The sequence below is a fragment of the Caloenas nicobarica genome, chromosome 19, assembly GCF_036013445.1.
Source record: "Caloenas nicobarica isolate bCalNic1 chromosome 19, bCalNic1.hap1, whole genome shotgun sequence".
Lineage (NCBI taxonomy): Eukaryota > Metazoa > Chordata > Aves > Columbiformes > Columbidae > Caloenas > Caloenas nicobarica.
Genome location: NC_088263.1, coordinates 8,400,532 through 8,420,953, shown reverse-complemented (window position 1 = coordinate 8,420,953; position 20,422 = coordinate 8,400,532). Strand labels below are relative to the sequence as shown.

Sequence of the window (20,422 nt, the reverse complement as noted above, 5' to 3'; positions counted from 1 at the left end):
CTCGGAAGAAAACTCGCAACAGATTTGAAAAGAGGCTGTTGTAAACTGCGCTGATTTGGATGGAAGCCACCGCTGAAAATTAGAGATTTTTCAAGAGTTTTGCTGCCACGGAGTTAATGGCTGAGAGTTGAGGTTTTTAATAAATACACTGGCAATTAATTACAAGAGCTGCCTTCATGTTTGAAAGTCGAGGAATACGAGAGCTCCTGCGCTATTTGCAACCCAAACATGAGATGGAGAGTGGGAGTGCACGGTCAGACAAAGCCTGGGCTTGTGTGCGAGGGCAGCGGGGGCTGGGGGGCCCCGGCCGGGTCCTGCCCCCCCCGGCGAGCTGGGGCCGTGCGTGCGAGGGGCGGTGGGACCGTGGGGGTCCCGGGGAGGGGGGCACACCCCGGTTACGAAGTGGGGATAGCAGCTCCGTGTCCCCGGAGGGTGAAGCAGTAGCGCGGCGCGGCGCGGCTTTCCCGGAACACGGAGCGAAACGGCAGCGGCGGGAGCGCAAAGGGATGCGAAAAGGAGAAAAAAAAAAAAAAAAAAGAAAAAAAAAGGGGGGGAGGGGGAGGGGGGGGGAAGCCAAGGCAGCGCGGAGCGCACCCCGCCCCCTGCTCCCCGCCCGGGCTCCCGCAGACAAAGGGGCGGCGGGGGCGGCCCGGGAGCTCCTCCCGCTGCCCGGGGCGGGCGGGGAAAACTCGCACCCGCGGCAGCGGCGTCCCCAGCGCCAGCTCCGCGCCCGCGCAGGTGGGGCCCCTCGGCGGCAGCAGCAGCAGCGAGTTTCCTCGGGACAGGGGGCCGAAGTTACGCGGGGGCGGCCCCGCCGTGCCCGGTTTCGGTGTCCCGTTTCCCCCCCGCTCCCATTCCGCTTTGTTCACGGGAGGATGCGGCGCGCCTAGCCCGGCCGAGGCGGTGGGGCCGCAGCGGGGGCAGGGGCAGCCCTCCGCCGGAAAACTCCGCGCCGCCCCTCTTCCTCCTCCTCCTCCTCCTTCCTCCTCCTCCTCCGCAGAGCCCCGGCGCGGAGCGATGCTTCCCCGGGCGGCGGGCGGCGATGGAGCGGGGCGGTAGCGCGGTGCCGCGGTGCAGAGCAGCCCCTCGGGCGGCCGCCCGCTGCCCCTGAGCGGCGAGGAGGAGGAGGAGGAGGAAGGCCGGGTGTGCGAGCGGGGCGGCGGCCCCGTCGGCCCGCGGCCATGGAGGAGTGGCGGCAGTGCGGCCGCTGGCTCATCGACTGCAAAGTTTTGCCCCCGAACCACCGGGTGGTCTGGCCCTCGGCGGTGGTCTTCGACCTGGCACAGGCGCTGCGGGACGGGGTCCTGCTCTGCCAGCTGCTCCACAACCTCTCCCCCGGCTCCATCGACCTCAAGGACATCAACTTCAGGCCCCAGATGTCCCAGGTAGGGAGGGGATGGATGGTTAGGGGACCCCCAGGAGCACCCCCTTCCCTGGGTGCGGGTGTTGGTCTCTCAAAACTTGGTGGGATGCGTGAATGCGAGCGCGTTTGGGGAGGGGATGCGTGGGAGACCGGCTGCTTCATCCCCCCCGCCCGGTCTGTAGCTCCCCGGTTCCTCGCCGGTCGTGCCCCGGTGGCTACAGCGGCTGCTCGGGAAAGGGCTCTGGGACGGCGAAAAAACACCCCAGGAAAGAGGGAAACATCCCTCCTGTTTACAGCCATCGCGAACCAAAAGCAAATAATACGGCTAAGAGAGAGGAGATGGGATTACTTGGGGGTTTTTAACGAGGCACTAGTTGGGCTTTGATATGCTGGAGGAGCAGGCGGAGGGCGCTGGTCTTGAGGAGAAAACTTTAGCGGGGAAGATTAAAAGCAAAATAAGCAAATAAATAAAAAAAACCCCAAACCCTGGTGCTGTGCAAGCCTGTCCCAAGCCCGGTTGGGCAGCCATGCGGTGCCCGACCCCCTGCGTGTGTGTCCCCCGGGCCGGGGCTCCCGGTGCCGCAGCCCCGGTTGAGCCGCAGCCGTTTCGGGGCGATGGGTATCGGGGTCCCGGTCCAGGGAGCCCCGGTTCAGCGGTCCCGGTTCAGCGATCGAGCCCCGGCCGGTCCGGTAGCCCCCCTTGCACCGCGCTCATCGTGGCTTCCAGGTCTGGGAACTTGAAAGCTCCCTCCTCGGAAGTGTTTCCAATTTCTGGTTGTTTTGGTGAAAGCAGGCTTAAACAAACAAACGAAAAGAAAAAAAAAAAGGCAAAGCAGCTCTGGTTGTTTTGGGTTTAAATGCTCTGCTTATGTTTTTGCAAGCCGAGCTGCGCGGTATTTGCATGGGAATTGGGAAGTGAAATCGATTAAGAAACAAATGAAACGGGTCACTTTGTCCTCCCTACCTGGCAGCCCCTGTGTTGATGAGTGGACAGCAAACCCCTGTCTTTTATTTTTGAACAACAATAGGTTTTATTGGTAAAAGGGAAAGGAAATTTCCTGGTAGCAAGAGCATGCAAGACTCTGTTTAACTTTATCGAACATTCAAAGATAAATAATGTACAGTGCTAACATGAGTTCTGGATATGTGCTGCACAAGCATGCTGCTTATCCGGCAAGCGCCTTTCCCTTCTTCCGCCAGAGTTTTGTTCCAGGGCAATGGTGGTTTTTGTCTGTTTGGTCTCTGTACCCAGCAAGATGTAACCCGGGGCACCGGGGGAGCTGCTGGGGTTGGGGACAGCCCGCAGCCCTGAGCTCCCCTGCCAGGTGTTTGGGCCCGAAACTTGGAGCCGTGCTTTGGGGAGCAAGGTGCGTTTTGCTGTGTGTGCGAGGCTGTCACAACTCGCTTGTGGAGTTGGAGACCTTGGTCCTGCAGAGCACCGGGGCGGGCAGCCCCAAGCGTGTGGTGAAAATCAGCCCGTGTTGCTGCGTGAGACCTGCTGGTGTAAAGAACAACACGTCCTGATGCCTCTTCCCAGGGTGGAACAGCGCTGTGAGGTTTCCTCTTCGCTTTCCAGGCTATAAACTGATCAAACTGTCTTCTGTACAAACTGATGTTTCCAAAAATAAACTGTCGGGCTGGAGCTGCAAATGTGTGGGGACTGGTGCTTGCTTAGAACATGCTGAGAATGGCATACTATGCTTTTTTCTTTCTTTTTTTTTTTTTTTTTTACTTTTCTTTTAAGGAAACATTATAGCCCTACAAACCTAATTTTGCTTCAATATTTGCCCTGTGGGGAACTAAGAATGGGCTTTTAAATGGTAGCAGCGATCTGGGGAAGATCCCAGTGGTAGTTTGGAGAGGAGGCTCTTGCTGAGGCAGGTGTTACTTGTTGGAGGTGAGAGTTTATGGCCCAGCTGTCCGTAATGAAATTGCTCTCTGCCTACCCCACCTGCCGGCTTTGCTGGCCTTGGGAGGAGTGTGAAGTGGCTGAATCAGATAATTTGGTGGTTATCTCTTCAAAAACCTGGCTGTGGGAGCGCACCGGCACAGCCTGGCCAAAGCTGAGCCCATGGGGATGAGCGGAGCCATCGCCTGGCGTGGGAGAGGCTGCTACAGGGAGGCTCAGCTCGTCCTCAGCCAGGATGGGACCCAAATCAGTCTAGGCTTGAGTCTTTATACTTGCTTGTAAGTATCCAGTGCTTCTCTTGGCAATTCCTGAATTTGGGAATGTGGCTTCTCCCGCAGGGTAGCAAAAGACAGGAGGCATCTTGCTGCTCTTCACCTCCTGTGCATCCTCAGCTCTTGCAGCCCAGGGACGAGTGAGGATGGGGTCTCCGGGGTGGGGACACACGTCCCTGCGGTGCCCCAGCCTCACTGCAGCTATCAGGGAGCAGTTTAGTCTCCCTGGGCCAAATTTCAGAAGAAGATTGTAGGAACCCATCTTTGTCACACAGCGGTGATGCGCTCAGACACGGGAGCAGGGATGTGCAAGATAGAGTGTGATTAGGAACTTCAGAGGTTGTTTTTGATGATAAATGCACATTTTGCCTGACTGGCTCGGCTGGCTAACCAGTCGTCTGCCTTACTGTAGAGATTATTTTTTTTATTAATCAAAATGCCAGGGGACAAGACACTTGTGCTTAGACTTGAAACACTCAGTAATGTTCTGTCATCCAGCTTTCTCAGTGAATCAAATGGGGTTGTGCAGGTGTGTAATGAGAAACAGATTTTTGCCCCAGGTGAGCATCATTTCAAAGGCCAGAGGTGAAATCGCATCTCTCTGTGAAGAAACACTTTAAGATCCAGACGCTGTTGTGTGCTTGGTGGTGGGTTTTTTTTTTTTTTTTTTTTAATCCCCTTTCATGTTGATTTGTTTTTACTTGCAGCTGTTGAAGGTGTGCTGGGAGGTGAGAGCATCAGGTCACAGCACAGCAAGGACACCCGTGGAGGAGGCTGAACTGGTGTCCCTGTCCTCCTAAAACCTTCCTGTCCTTGTTCAGCAGGGAAACCAGGCTGGGGAAATCACCTCATTAGGTTGCAATCTCAAGTTTGCTTAATTTTCAGGCTCAGTTCCAGAGACCCAAGTCCAGTGTTCGGTGGTGCCTGGTAGGATGGGATGACCCGAAGCTACTGAACCTCTACAGACTAACAAAACAAGCAGGAAAAAGGCTTAAAGCCCAGTTCTGTTCTAAGAGTTGGTAGATGTGAGGCCAGTTTTGATGAGCCTGGAGTAAAACTTCATTTCTGCTAATTGCTTTTGCTGTAGAGGCCGTTTCTGGAGAGGTGGGAAGTGTGAGGAGTGTACTTGCCCTCAGTACTTATTGATCATTTTGTCTATTACCGTGATTGGGTTTTGGGGGCTGTAATTCAAGCTGGTTTGCCAGCCAGCTGCGGGAGTGTGATACAAAAGGTGTCTTTATCTGCAAATGGGGGCAGATGTAGCACCCCTCAGGCTGGCGATCGCTGTCCCCAACTCTTGGGACAGCATTTCTCCCCCATCTCTGTGCGGAGCCGCCTCCAGAACCTGCTTCTCGCCCCATTCCCCTGTATCTGGCACTAATTCCAGTCCTCTGGCACTGTGCGGTACAGCTGCTCTTGCATCCCAAGCTCCTTTTGGGAGTAAGATGGAAATCTCCAACCTTTGGATTTTCATTGATAATTAGGTTTGAATCGTAATTTTGTTAGATCTCTGGTCAAATACAAATTAAATGACTCTTCACTTGCATTTTAGCATGCTGAGGCATAAAAATGCGTGCGATAAAAATTGCACGTTTGGGCGAGGTTGATATTTGGTGATGTGGGTTTGAGTTTGTTTCTTTATTTTTTTTTTTTTTGCATTTGCTTTAGATAAAATTAATCCCTCCTGACAGGGACTCGAATGTGTACTGGCGTTGGCAGGGATGCTCTGGTGAGCCGCGCTGCAGGCTGCTCCCCGCTCCGGCAATGCGATTTGTGCAGACAGATCTCCAGGCAGAGACGTCCAGGGTTGGATCAGCTGTGCCGGACACCTCTGCAGGTGGGGGAGTTGATCAGGAATTATCAAAAGTGAGCGTGCAAGGTGCTGCGGGGGCTGACAGCATCGCCCGGCGCATGCGAGGGGGCTCAGCCTGTGCTCTGCCCTCCAGCCCTGCTCTGGGTGTGTTTCCACTCCTAAATCTCTGCAGCTGAAGAAAATGTGGGTTCATTCAAAGGGGGACAACTCCGAAAAAAGCAATAACCCCCGAACTCCTGCCCCAACCTCCCATTGCTGTGTCCTGGCTGGCTGAGCACGCCGTTGCAGTGTTATCTGCTGTGGCATTGACGTTGCTCCGCGCATTTAGAGAGATGGAAATTGGTATCTACACCAGTTGTGCACTTCTTGGGCTTGATCATGCGATTTGTTGTAATGTGAAGACTCTCGTTGATATCACGTTGCATTCACCCTTCCTTTAAGGTTGGCCTGGACACTGCTAAATATATATATATATATATTAGGGGTTTTTTTTCCTGCTTCAAAATCCCCTGGCTGCTTGAAATGAAGCAGTCATATATTTAATGTGTGTATTTGTGTGTGCACAGACTTTAAGTTAGCAGTAATGGTCAGCTCATTAAGGCTTCTTATTTTGAAGCATATTGACATCTCTCTAGAGATAATCCATCTTGGTCTGCGGTGCCTGGAGGTTTTTTTGGGGCTCTTGAGGCTGATGAGATGCAGCAAACATAATTGGCGTGATGACTCGGCTGCCCACTGCTCTTGTTTTGCTCTTATTAAGGAGCCACGCAGACAATTGCGTGCCCACGATTGATGGGTGAAATGCCCTACACCCCTCCGAACTGTCAGACGGCTTCATGGCTGTCGTTTTTTTTCTGGAGGATGGCAATAATTTGGTATCAAAGTCATATTTATTGATGATGTAGGCGCTCATTTGCCATGACAACTGGGAGCAGGTGGTTCGTAGCGACTGCTTCCCCCAGGTGTGTGGGAGATGAAGGCACGTTGGCGTATTTGGTACCAGTAATTATTCACAAGGCTTTGGGATTTTTAACATGCCACTTGGACGCTTTATAGCTACAGTGCTTTTAATTAGTTCCATATGTCATGATTGTATTAATAGTTAAATATAATTCAGTATTATAGGAGCTGACTGGGTAGGTGGGTTGTTTGAGCAAGGTGTGTGTAGCTACTCTGTGATTTACTCTGCTCAGGTCCTCCGGCTTTTTATTTACTCTCTGCTTCTTGAAATTGAGTTCTGTTCCAAAAAGGCTGTTTAAAAAAAAAAAAAAAAAAGCCTCATTGCATATCACTGTTTGTGTCTCACTGACTTCCCGTTTGGATGTGCTGAGCCTTACAAAGGGAAAAAAGGTGCTCTGTCTGGTACGGCTGAGCTCGTCAGCTCCTTGCAAATAGGCACCGATTGCAGTCTCTCCTCCCAGCCCCTGCATGGCAAATAGCACCCAAAGACATTGTGCTAGCTGGAGGTAGGACCATCTTTTGTGCTGTTTGGGGAGGTTGAACCCTCTTTTTTGCTGTTTGGCAAGGCTGTAAGATCCAACCGAACCTGCAGCCGAAGGCTCATATGTATTCTGTTGGGGCAGAAGAAGGTGGAAAGTGTTAGATGGATCCTGCTGGCTATGCCAAAAAGCAGTGAAAACTTCCTTTTCTCCCCTTGAATGATTGATGAGAGTTAAATACCTGCATTAAATACCTACTGGGAACAGACTTGAATGAATAGATGCCTTTAAAAACACAAAGCCAAAAAAAACCCCCAGTCAGTTTGGTCGTTTTTCAAGTTGGGACCAGGCTGGGAAGCTGCCTTCTATCTCAACAGCATGTTGATGAGCTGTAAAAAATGCCTGGCTTGTCCGTCCTTCTTGGTGGTGATCCTTCGTGCCTGGTGTACCTTGTCACAGGAAACGGGGTACCTTGTGGCTTGGTCCCTCCAGAGAGAAACTGGCAATTTTTTGGCCATGACACTTGTGATGCTTAACTGCTGTGGCTGTGTTTGAGCGAGGCAGTTGGGATTAGGGCTGCAGAAATTTAGGCTAAACCAAGCAAGGTGTGTACTGGGGCTGTGGTTATATCGAAGGGTTGAGCATCGTCATCTGACTCGTGTCCAGCTGATGGTGCCGACCCGTTGCCCTGCGGTGTGGGAGCCCCTGCCCGGTGCTTGGGACCCTTTGCTTTCTTCAGCTCATCTGGAACCAAACCGGAGCCGATTTTTGGCGCTGACAGAAATGTTGCATCAGACTGACCTGAGGGCAAATTTTTGGTCCGCTTCTTTGTCCCTTCTTAAAGAGACAGATCTGTTTTCCCTGCAGTACTTCTCCATTGGATTTCCCCCTAAGCCTGTGTTCAGTAGCATCTCAAATTTGCTCATCCCACACGTCCCATTAGCGCGGGCTGGGGCTGCCGGGGCGTTCTGGGCAGAGCTGGGAGCACCAGGATCCCGTCGATTTAGGGTGCTGAGCAAGTGAGGGGTGGAGATGTAAGGTTTGTGTGGGGGGATGGAGGGGATTAATGTGGAGGTGTACTTACAGTGAGCTTGCAGCACCTCTGGGAAGAGAAGACTGTCTTTACTTTGATTTTTTTTCTTTTGTTTTTTTGTTGTTGTTTTTTAAAGCATGGATCCACCTTCTTTGAGTTGCACACAGCTTTTTTTTTTTTTTTTTTTTTCCTCCCGGTTTCCCAACGCTACTCTTGACTTCAGTCAGATCCCTGAGATTCTCAGCAATCTTCAGCTGAGTCTCTGCCGCTGCCCTCCCAGCGATGGGCACAGCTCCGCGGATCGCTGATCCTCCCCGCAGACTCGCTCGGCGCCCCATCGGGGCGACCTGCCGCGCGTTAGTGCCGGGTCCGTCTGTCCGCCCAGCGTCCCCGCAGCATCCCGGGACCCTCGGGGCTCAGCGGTGCCGTGCCGCTGAGCGCTGGCCCCAGGCGAAGCCCGCTCTGTGTCCCCGCGCTCGGTCACCCCCAGCCCTCCCGGTGGCATCAGCCCGAGGGCTTTAATTTGGGTGCGTCCTCGGGGTGATGCATACGTTACCTGCAACCCCCGCGACGTGTCCTGCTTGTTGGAAGCCACGTGCCCTCCGATGCTCCTTCACGAGGAGAGGGAAGTACCACCTTTTTCATGACAGCCGTTAATTACAGTCCGCGTTCGACAGCTTCAAACTCAGCATTAATGAAATGACTTTCCCCAGTGTTGTATCTCCCCTTCAAGGAAAAGCCTGGGGGGGAAAAAAAAAAAAAGTCTGTTTCTAATAAAACTGACTTTTTCCTCACCTCCTTATGTTTTTTTTGGTTGCAGCTCAGGGCTGTGCTTCATCCGATGATACAACTCGAATGCAGCCACTCCTTGCCCTCCACCCTCTGTGATGGAGGTCTGGGAGTATCTGACTGGGATCCCATTCTGGACTGGCTGAGCCCTGTTGGGTCCAGTCCATGTTAATGCTGAGGTTTAGCTAAGATGACCTAACCCGAAAGGTTTTCACAGGGGTACATCTCTGATAAGTAATTGGACCATCTGGGTCCTTTCCTCTTGTGTTAGAGGGTGTTTTTGCTCTAGCAAAACCCAGAAGGGCTCAGCTGTAGAAAGAGTTGGAAAAAACACAGGTGCAGATGGGTCAGGCTGCTAATCTGTGTGTAGGCTCAAAGACCTGTTGGTCTAAAAAAAAAAAAATCAGCTTTCTTCACTAGAAGTCACTGAAGAGTGTTAGTTTGTTGACCGTCAAGTTTCCCAACCTAACAAGTCCTGCAGAACAAGTTTTGGAACGTTTCTAGTTTTAAGAGCATTTTTTTTTTTTTTTCTGAAATCCCTGAAAGAGTTTTTTCACCCTGATACGGGGGCTGCAAGCCCTTCCTATCCCAGCACAGAGGGTTCTGCCTGCGGTCTCGGTTCCGCCCAACGCGCCGTTGCTCGGGTGGCAAGAGGTGACGTGAAATCTCCTTTTCTTGTTTCGTAACCCGTCTGGACAGCCGGGATTCGGCTGGAAGGTTCTCCTTCGCCTCCTTGGAAAGCCACCAGCCTGACTCACATCCTGACTCTGCTCCTTCGGCTCCTGGGTGGTGTGGTCTAGCGACCTCCCCCCTCAGTAAACTCCATAGCCTTGCCCGTGGTAAAGACCCAGTTGTGTTATAAATCATCTTTTATCTGCTGCGATGCCCCTTGACTTCTCGGGATTGGATTTGCCGGGCTCGCTGGACCCGGGGAGCATCTCCCATGTTGCGGGGTTCCCCGCACACCCTTGTCAGCAGCAGCATCGGCTCCGTGCTCGCTCCTGGTCCGTGCTGACAGCTGACCGGCTGGTGAGCCTGCCCCAGCAAAGGGAGATGCTGACGGATGCCTCTGGACGTGACGGGAGGTCGGGGGCGATTCGCGCCTCCCCGGCTCCGTCGAGGACCACGGCGCGGGCAGCTGCCTGCGCTTGCCTGCATCGGGGCTTCGGCTCAGCCTGCGAACGAGCAGGGCTTGAGAAACGGGGAGAGGGGGAAGGTTAAAAGGTCCCCATAGAGGAAATTTACTCTTTCTCTTCAAGCATATGCTTTAATACTGATGGAGAGGGGAGTAAATTGGCCCTTTTATGGCATTCATATCTTTTGTTGTGTTCTATAGTGGTTTAGAGCTAAATGGAACATCTGGTATTTGAAAGGGGCTGAGGAGGGAACAGAGGAGGCTTGTAGATCATAGAAGGGGAGGAGCGGGAGAAGCGATTTGTGTTTACTGCTGCAAACACAGAATTATCTGTGAAATCAGCCGAACTCATGTGTGTGACAAAAGTGTTGGGCTGCCTGGAAAACAAGCGTATGCCCAAGCCCTGAGCAGGCAGGGGCTGGTGCAGGGCGAGACCTGCGCTGGGACGAGCCCCATGGCAGCGCCTGTGCAGGACCCGTCCGTGTGTCCTTGCTGGGCACGTGTCCTCCAGACTGCTCTGAGCTCAGACGTGCTGTATAAACTGGTTTTTGCTTTCCAGGACAGGCCGTTTGGCTCCTTTGCGTTTATCAGGTACTTGGAGCATTCACAGCTGGGCTGGGAGCATCCGAGTTCGTGCAAGGATACAGGTTTGCCCTAAAGGGGAGCCCTGATCCCGAGAGGCTGGGCTTGTCTCTGGCAGAAGCAACAAGAATGGGAGATGGGTCGATACATATAAAACTATATTTTTGTAAGAGCTGGAGTGTGTTAAACACCGGACATCCCAGGCTGAATGACATGTCCCCAGGACAGGAAATGTGTACATCACTGGGGACAGACTTGTGTGCGTATCAGGACCCTTTGTGTTTATGGGAAGCACTTTCTCATGTGACTGATCTTCCAAGAAAGTCGCTGTTGAGCCTCAGAGAGGGGAGGAGACCAAAAAAACCCACAAGCCAAGTCTCATGTTAGCTGTGGGAGAATTGAGACTTGAAACAGAAAATAAACCAAAAACTTTTGTAGTAAACCTGGTATGTTACTTTGAAGTTTTACGCTGTTTTTCCCCCGGTCTGTGTCGGGAGCTGGTGTTCCTGGGCAGGTGTCCGTGCACCTCCTGCCCGTGCTCATCCCTCCCCGTGACCACGATTCACCGAGCATCTCGCTCTGTTGGTCACCTTTTGTTTGTGAAACCAAGCGGAGATCATCAAATCACAGAACAGTTTGGGTTGGAAGGGACCTTCAAATCCCATCCAGTGCCCCCCCTGCCATGAGCAGGGACATCTGCACCAGCTCAGGTTGCTCAGAGCCCCGTCCAGCCTGGCCTGGGATGTCTCCAGGGATGGTTCAGCCACCACCTCTCTGGCCAACCCGGGCCAGGCTCTCACCACCCTCAGTGTGAAAAATTCCTTCCTCATGCCTAGGCTCCAATGTAGAAGAATGTATTATTTGAGCACAAAAATTTTTACATAAAACGAGTTTTTGATGGGCCTTCTAAAATAATAATAATAAAAAATAAGTAAGTCTAGGCTCTTCCCAGATGTGAATCATCCTGCCCTCTGCATTTTCACGTTACAGTGAGGAGGGGTGGGTGCTGGATAGCACTGCAGATGTGTGATGGAACTCTTTCTCGTACATCGGTTGAGTTTTGGTTTCTCCAGGGGTAGGGGTGTCCACGTTAGCGGACCGAGAACATCTTCAAGGGACTTCCCGGCTTTAATCGCTGCTGCTTCCCACCTGCTTTGCCCGGCGTCTCTGTGCACGATGCCATCGGAGCCTCCCTGGTGAGAACTTAGTCTGAGACACGGCAAACTTGGTCAAACGTCCTGAGCTGTCGGCAGCAAAACCTGTTCCTTGGGACACGATGGGCGGCTGTGGCCGGTGAAGGAGGAGCCATGTGGCCGTGGTGAAGCAGCCCTGGCTGGGAGAGGCGAGCGGGGCCGTACAGAAGTTCTGCTCATCCCACGTTCTACAGCCTCGGTGTGTTCGGGTGCACGTCGCCAAGCTTTACCCACATGGAGGAACATTTAAACTTTTTTTTTCTTGGAGTGACAAACATTAGAAGTAAATTTCCCTTGTATTGACAGCTCAGTTATCTCAGGGAAGGGTAATGAGGAAGCTTTAATGAAACTACAGTATCAGCTCGAGAGTGGGGTTTTGTAGCCAGGTTGTTGCAAGAAGCATTTCTAATTAGAGAGAGATTTAATTCCAGATTTTTGTCATCCTCCCCCCTTCCCTCTTAATTATGTTTGCTAACGTGTGTAGCAGCTTTCCCTTCAGAAAAGAACAACTTATTCAAAGGTCATAAATAGATTCTGGCATTAATTACTCCAGGAGCCACACTGGGCTGCACTGGAGAAATCAACTCTGTGGGGAATGTTAAACCTTTTGCAGTTGGATTTATCTGCGGTTGAAGTGACTTTGTTTGCACGCACGCCCCAACAAAGACAACACCCCCTCAAAAATAATAAGAAGAAAGGTAATCGCATCCGCATTTGTGCCAAATCTGTAAAACCCATGGGCATCTTGCACCTAATTTCCCTGAGTCTTTGGAACAAGTCTGTGAATCACATCATCTCCCTTGATCTCTCCATCTTTGTTTTACAACATTTGGGGGGAATCTTTGTCAATTAGTTTTCAGTTGTGTCATTGTTATTTGGTTGTTTTGGGGGCTCGGCAATGGAGAATTTGCTGTCCCTGGCTGCAGGGAGAGCAGAGCCTGGTCCGTCTGTCTGTCCGTGCTGCTGTGGGGACCAGCAGCAGCAGGAGGGGGCTGAGCTGTTCCCCTCGGTGCTAAACACCCCCCCACAAACCCTCCGCCTCATGCCCCGATTAGGTTAATAGTTTTTGTAACCTCCAGATTTTGGAGCGGCTGTAACATCTGTTCTGAGTGATAATAAAGCAGTGCTGAGGGGGAATTAGCATACAGCTGCTGGGGTGGGTGAAGGTCTCTACAGAACAAAAAAATGAATTTATTGATGGAAGATGAGGCCTCATTGCATTTTCATAGGTCCTGGTGATTTTTTTGGCAGTGTGAGCAAAATCTGTTCTTTTGCAATGGGAAAGGATGATGCTGTGATATGGGACTCTGATGTACATTTAAGACTCAAATACCCAAGTTTTCTAAAGCAGAATGATTCTTGATGAACCAGTAGGTGATATTCTTAATCCCCCTCCTTGCAAAATAATAGGAAAATAAAACCCAAACCAACCCACGTTTAGCTTTGGGCTCCACCAACAAAAGCTGAGTAGTATTATCTTTTACATACATAGAGAAAAATAAGCAGGGTTAAACATCTGGTTTAACTGGGTGTAAATAAAAGGAGCAAGAGCAAAACTTCCAGAGGTGTGAAGCAGCCTCATAATTCCATGGGGGCAGAGAGGAACTTGCCAAAGATGAGGCCGTGTATTTGCTGGGGTGTTAAACATCCTGAGCTGGATCGGGGACAAGGACATCTCCACCATGGCCACCAGGTTTTGCATGTTCTTGTCCTGGGTACGAGAAGAAAATCTGTGTTTCACTGAGCACCGCTCTCGTGCAGGCACAGAAGGAGGAGCTGCTCAAATTTCCTTTCTGATTTTTTTTTTTTTTTTCCCCCTATGATTTGAAGGTTTTTTTGCAAGACGGCTCTCCTAATAACAGTCTCATGGTGTGAAGATCCTATATAATAAAGATGAGGCATCGGGTTGTGTTATCGCTCCACAGAAACAGTTATTCACCCAAGCAGGGCTGTTATTAGTCTGATGCTCCCTTTGATGGAGCACAGGAGGAGACTGGAGACAAAAAGGGGTGTTTAACTTGTCTCTGTGCTCAAGGTAACTTAATAACTGCTTCGTTTTGTCTTTGTCGCGTTAGCAGCCAGGCTTTGTCATATATTTGAGTGCTGAAGAATAAATGTAGAACTCCTCCTCCCTCCGCCCACTTAGTGTTTTACTCAAAAAATTGGAAAAAAAATGCCTTTTGTTGGTGGCTGGCCATCGTGCAGAGGCGAGAGTGGTGAAACGCTTTCTGGCTCTATTTCTTTGGGGCTTAAAGTTTTCAGTGTCCATTAGGCTGGAGATATATTTCAGTTTCTCAGCTTCCCACCCTGCTCTCCTTGGCTCTGGGACAGCGCGGTGTGATGGAGACCGATGGAGCTGGAGCTGACGTGCAGCCTGGGCTTGGTGTGAGCCCCTCGCCAGATGTTGGTCAGGCAGATGTTGGTCGCGCCTCGAGTCGTGGGAACGCTGTTTGTGGTGGAGCGTGGTCCAGAAAAAGCCTCGTTGTGCCTCCTAAATGCAACCAGAACTGGTGGGTCATGAGGACTTTAGACGAGATGTTATTTATGCTCCCCTCCCCAAAAAGGCACCAGGCGGCTGGAAAAGCCTTTTCCTCTGTGGAGCTCGAGGAAAAGCTTTTTGCATTGGGAGTTACACCTTAGAGAAAGATGTTTTATTTCCCTTGGTGTTTACAGCCCTGTAAAATACTACATAGCCTTCATTTTTTTTTTTCTTTTTTTTTTTTTTTTTTAATAGTCTCAATTGGATTATGCAGAGGAGCAATTTATTCCTAACAGCTCAGCCTAATGCACACCAGAGCCATTTGCACAGGAACCAGACCTGTCTTCATCTTTGCTCTATGGCTTTTTAGAAGTATCGTGCTGGCTTCTAAACAAATGTCTTTAATAACTTCTTCTTTGGGCTAAACATAACTGAGTACACGTTAGTCTGACGCAAATCTGTGTGCTTATTGTTGCATCTTAATTCTGTGCTTAAAAATTCTTCATATGTTTTACACTGTGTGTGTGTTGGAGGCGGCTGCTAGGAGAAGGGTTAATTTAAAGCCGAAGAAAGATCACTTTTATTGAGTTACGTATGCAGCTGAAGTAGCAAAAATTAACTTCATTTGGGTGGCACTTAGGAAAATAGGACAGGACCGCTGCCAAAAAAAGGGGAAATGAAGAATCCGTGTTCAACTGCGCGTTGACACAGTCTTAACCATGTCAATAAAGTAACTTTAATTTACGGGTCAGTGAGCTTTTTTAGGGCCACTGCCTATTTAGATGTACCGATCCTCTCCCATTAGAAGCTCTGACTATTGTCCTTTCGCGTCCAGATAATTTTGAGCCCACAAAAGCGGAGTGGGTGGCTTTGGGAGGAGAAATGGAGCCGAATAGCTGAGCCGAGGAAGGAGTCGGATGCTGTTCCAGTTCCCATCCCAACCCCTCCTGCTGAAATCCAGCATTAATGGTCCAGCCCAACACCTCCCTGGGGCTTTATCTCCCTGCTCAAGTTGTACCAAATTAATTAGACCAGCACAGCAAAAGCAGCGCAACCTTCCCTAACGCTCTCTGCTCTGCAAATGCAATTACGCCGTAACACAGAGTTTATTTTAGATAGTCCAATTAGGGGAGTCAGCTTTGCTCGTATATGCTGTCTGGTGTAACTGTTCGTGTCTGGCTGGTAAATATATCGTTAAATTCTGTTTCCAGGGGAGATGCTTGTCTTAGGAAAATACCTGTGTTTGCGTAGAGCCAAGTCAAGGTGGGGATGGAGAGGGGAAGAGTCGGCTCCTGGAGATAACGGGATTTTCTTGTTGTCTCAAATTCAGAAATTCCGGTTTGTTTTCCTTGTTTAAGCGAGCGTAAATCGGGGATAAGTGCAGAATTGTGGGGGTGTTAGTGTTTGTGATTACGTGTGCATGCTAAACTTTCTGTTAAATAATTTAACAGACCATCATTTGTCAAACAAACAAAAAACCCCAACAAAACAAAACCCCAAACACACACAAAAAAACCCCCACAAAAACCCCAAAATCGACAAAATCGTGTTCTTCCATATTTTCAGTAGACTAAAATATATCCCAGCTAGTGCACGTTAGCCCCTGTTAGTCTGGCTCAGAAAGGAGGACTTGCCTTAAAAAATACTAAGGCAAAGCTGGAAGCTGTTCAGTGAAAACATACAGGAGATTTTGGGCAGATTTCTACAACCAGCTTTGAGCACACCCCGTTGTGTTACTGTGATAGATAAGCAAGTGATATGAGCCGCAAAGAGCGTGATGTGGGTATTGGATTAGAGGGTCCTGTTATCCCGTTATACTCCCCAAGTATTAATTTATATAAATACCCAGAGCCTTATTTCCTGTAATCTCTGGGATCTGTTCTCGGTAGGGATTCTTATGAGCTGGGGATCTGACCTTTTTAAGCAGCTTTGCAAATTAAGTAGCCAGTAGATTAATTTTCTGTAGCCTGTTTTCATGATGCAAAAAAGTGCCTGTACGGAATTGCTGCCTGTGCCGGGGCAGTAAAATTTTGCCGCTTGAGCTTGGGAAGGAGGATCAAATATTCCAGACAAGGTAAAATAGTCGCATTCTTAGATATTTAAAATAAACTGGGTCAGAAACGAAGCTCCCCTTTGTTTAATGCAGCTTTAGCCTCTCCCTGAAGCGAAGGTCGTGGATGGGGATGCGCCCAAATCCAGAAAGGTTTGGAGCCCCTGCCCTGACTGCCGAGGTTTGGTGCAAAAACATATTTGAAACTTTAGGCACTAGTCACTGCAGAAAGATCTTTCTAATTCAGTGTGTGGCAACAAGTCTTTTTACACTTCAGGAAACTTTACAGCATTAATTTTGTCTGGACTCTTATTAAATTACACTTTGCAAAAATAACATGAAACAGAAAGTGATTTTTCTTTTCTTTTTTTTTTTTTTTGGTAGCATGTTTTTTTTTTCCCCCCTGGTGTTAATTGGGATAATTGACAAGTTGTAAAATTAAAGCAAAATAAAAGATGGCTTTCATGGCATTTGCCTTCTCCCTCCTTCCGTTCTCCCAGGAAGAAGTCCAAATCCTGCTTTCTTGAAGCGTGCATGCACCGTCGTTCATTTTGCTGGTTATTCACCTGGAAATCCAGAACTGAGCCTGCCCTGGTGCTCAGATAGACACTGAAATTAGTAAAAAAACCTGCTCCGTGTAATCGGGGGTTTCCTTTAAGTTACCATGCCAGATCCAAGCAGTGATGGCTTTGCTTTTGCTTTTCATCTGGCCTTCATTACAACACGAGTGATTTGGAATGATGCTTAATATTCTGTAGTAAGGAATTTACACCGCTCTCTTCTTTCCAGAAGAGTGAAAAATGCTTAGTTGAAATTATAAAAATAAAATATAGGCTTTAATCTTAAAACAAACAAAAAAGACCCCGGCCAGCATCACAGTAATGCCAATGGCCTCCCCATCCTTCCCCTAATCAAAGTTCATTCTGATTTTTATTTTGTGCGAAAATTAAATGTGATGGTCAACCTTCAGATTTCCTGTTTCAGCCTCCCAGGCTTTGTGATACTTACAGTTATTCTTCAGTTGATTAATTTCCTTGCAATGTTGAAAGGGAGAGGAACCGATACCCTGAATGCAAATCACAGAAGTCAGTAGGAGCGCTTTAGGTGGTAAGAAAAAATGTGGGTTAATGTCTGCGTTCAGGGGTGGGTTTTCCTTTCCCGATACACAGAAATGGATTCGGGGCTATTATGGGAAAGCCAAGTGGGATTTTGGGACCTACTCTGGAGCCTGTTGAAGTCTGGAGGCTCATGGGGGCTTCTGGTGGTGCCTGGGAAGTTCCGATACCCGGTTGTGCGCTTATTGTGTGAAACTCTGTTTGACATTTGCTGTTACTGGGCGGGGGGGGAAGGGAAACAACAAAAAGTTAAAATACAGGGGAGTTCCTTCCACCTAGTTTCTCACCACCTGGCCCAGGAGCACCCCCAGTGACCCCGATTCTGTTGGTTTTGGGGGTGAAGAAGGTGCTGAGCTGCTCCAATGGCCCCATCCTGCACCGAGGAGCTGACGGTGGTGCAGAGCCCCGGCGCTGCCACGAGGCAGAGGCGCATCCAGAGACCTATTAAAAGCACATTGTGGGCTTAATCTTGCAAAATGCAGCTTGATTTCATATGCGGGTCTGCATCAGTTATCCGTAACGTGAAAAGTAGTGTTCTGGTTTTAATTACTTCTTCGGGAAGATATCTTTTCAGCATCATTACCTGGTGCCATTAAGCAGAATTTTCTGTGTTTGTTGTCTGCTTCTAATAATGCCACCCTGGTCTCTGGTGTGACATTTAGGAACCATTTTTCACTGAACTTGTTGTCAGGCAGTAGCCTGATTTTGGTGGGGTTTTTTGGTTTTGTTTTTGTTTTCTTTTTTGCAATGCTTTGCAGGTAGAAAGCATCTTTGGGCAACGGTCCCGGAAAGTGTAACGTAGCGCGGGTGTAACGGTGTCGGTGTGCGTGTCGGCAGCCGTCACCGCGAGCAGGTCATCTCCATCCTCTGGGATGCAGAACTGCCGGCACCAGCTACAGCCTCGGGTCCTTAGAACTGAACCTGAGTTATCACCTCCAGATCTTGTCCGGAGCACAAGACTGTGCAAATCTCAAAATGACGGAAGTTTACAGTTGTTCTAGGCCGTTACTTCTTCCATTGCCGATCTCAAGGGTAAAAGGTGCAACGAATGCGGCGTTACAAATACTTTGCAGGGCTGAGTTTTTGCTTTTCAGTCGTGCTTTCCCTCTGCGTGCTGCGCGGCGTCGGCTCGATGGGATGAATGTACCAGGGGGTCCGTTTGTTCCGCAGTTCTGCTTCCCAACAGGTAACCCGGCACTTCTTGCAGTGAGGAAAATAACACATTTGGTTGTAATTTCCAAGGCTTTCTGAAGGTAAAGCGACTCTAATTGGAAGCGGGTCCCCCCAAATCATGACTGCACGGAGAAAAATTGCATATACCCATGATGCGTGAATAATGCAATGGCATCCATGCGGGCTCTTGCCAGAAATGTCTTCTGGGTGTTGGAAGATTGCATGCCATTGATCCGATGGCAGAACTTTTGAAATAAGGTTTCTGGGCGTGCTTTAAAAAAGAAAAGCGTAGGGTGTCTGCGGTGAGGTTGGTGTGTGCCCTGAAATGAGGACGTGCCTCTAACAGCGCAGGGGTGGTGTGGAGGTATCAACAGGTGTTTAAAACCGGACTCATGGGGCTCCTATAAAATTGATATAGGGGTCTTTAATTCAACATACATACTTTATTATTTAATACTAGTCTGTTTCGATAGTTTTGCATGAATGGTATTGGAGTCAGCTGTTGCAGGCACCTACCTCAGATCCCACCTCATGGTTCACAGTTTTAAAGAGACAAAAATAAGTTCTCCGGATTTCTTGAACTAGCCCAGGCTTGCAGGCGGCCGCCTGGAACTTCTTCTCTTGGGTCTGGCCCGAATACTTGACGTGACAGGGCTTGATTTCCTGACTTGGCTGCTATTTACTCACTTCGAGCCGTAATGTAGCCGTTCTCATCGCTCTCCAGTCAAAAGTTCATCACGGTCCAGTTCCCCGCGCCAGCTTGAAGAGCAGGAGAACAATGACTGCTTGGAAAGTTCTCTGTAAGCGTATCATTACAGTGTAACACTATATACGGTTACGCAATTTCTCATTTGCTTTAACAGCAGCTGAATTCTGTGTTATAATTTGATTGTCATGGTTCAGGTCAGGTCCTGTCTTAAAGTTTTGAGTTGGCCAAAATGTTTTGAATTTTCTTTGCTGAAAACTCAGCGCGTGGGAAGGCATCGCATTTCTTGATCAGCTATAATCATAATTTCTTTTTTAGATATTCCTTCTTTTGCCTACGGTCACGATTTTTGAGTGATGAAATGTGGGCCCCGACAAGGCAAACATGAGTTTTAGGACTTCACATCAATAATAAAAGCCACGATATCTCTTTTTCTCCCCCCTTTCTTAACCGAGTTCCCCTGATGGAGCCGTGTGGCTTCCAGCGAGAGGAGAAAAAGGCTGAATTTAATGAGGGCGGAAGGGGACTCTCCAGTAAGGGTGCCAAATGCGGGCAGATTGAGCAATACTCCCAAGCTCTCCAGCTCCCAAGCTTTATGTAGTCTCAGATCTAGTTGCTCACTAAAGCCAAGCCTGGATTTGGCTGTCTGCTGGTAAGTAAATGGCAGAGACAGCCCAGATCTGGGATGCAGGAGCCAGAGGCTCTAACTCTGGATTGTGTGGGAAAGTCGAAAAGAAACCCCTTTGTTTTATTTGCTTGTGATACTGATGAGCATTAAAAGGTCCAGCTGGGTTTCTCCTCTAAAGCAGAGTGGTGTTACCTGGCGGTCTGCTCCCTGCAGATGCTGATTTGGGATAACACAAGAGCATCTTTCAGCTCAGTGTTGTCCAGGGTCATTAGGCATGTGTTAGTGTCCCACCGCCCGCTTTGTGTAGCTTGTGTTCTCCATCCAGCTCCCAAAACGCCTCACTGTTGGGGTGGGTAGCAAAAAAAAAAGGGGATGTTAATTCTCATGGATTCATTCTGTATCAGCAAGGGGATCCATGGCTCAAAGCAGTGCTGTTCTCCAGACAGAGGAACCTGAAATTCCCATTCTTGGAGGAGGAGCTGGTGAGGACCAGAGAGGATTGTACCCACCTGATTTTGCAAGAAGCTCTTGTTATTCCTGGGAATGGCTCTGCAGATCTATCTTACAGGCATCCTGAAAGATGAATCTCTGAAGTACGATCAGCCGCCTGATGCGATGCAGGGAATTCAATCAGGGTTTCCTGAAACCTCAGCGGCAATGCTTTTGGTTACACAAACCTCAAACCTGTGCTTGGGGTTTGGACCTGTGCTGAACGCGTTGGACCTGCTGGATTTTGGGTGTTT

The 20,422-nt window shown here is 49.5% G+C and overlaps 1 protein-coding gene across 2 annotated transcripts in view; it reads left to right on the top strand.

The window, feature by feature from the left end:
- The first annotated feature begins 685 nt into the window (after positions 1–685).
- Positions 686–20,422, top strand: part of VAV2 (vav guanine nucleotide exchange factor 2) — a 120,306-nt gene continuing 100,569 nt past the window's right edge. Inside the window, exon 1 of one of the 2 annotated variants that reach the window (XM_065648268.1) lies at positions 686–1,385. In XM_065648268.1, coding sequence (XP_065504340.1) covers positions 1,182–1,385 — 204 coding nt within the window. In that variant the 5' untranslated portion in view covers positions 686–1,181. The remainder of the gene's footprint in view (positions 1,386–20,422) is intronic. The other variant, XM_065648265.1, reaches the window with a different exon arrangement.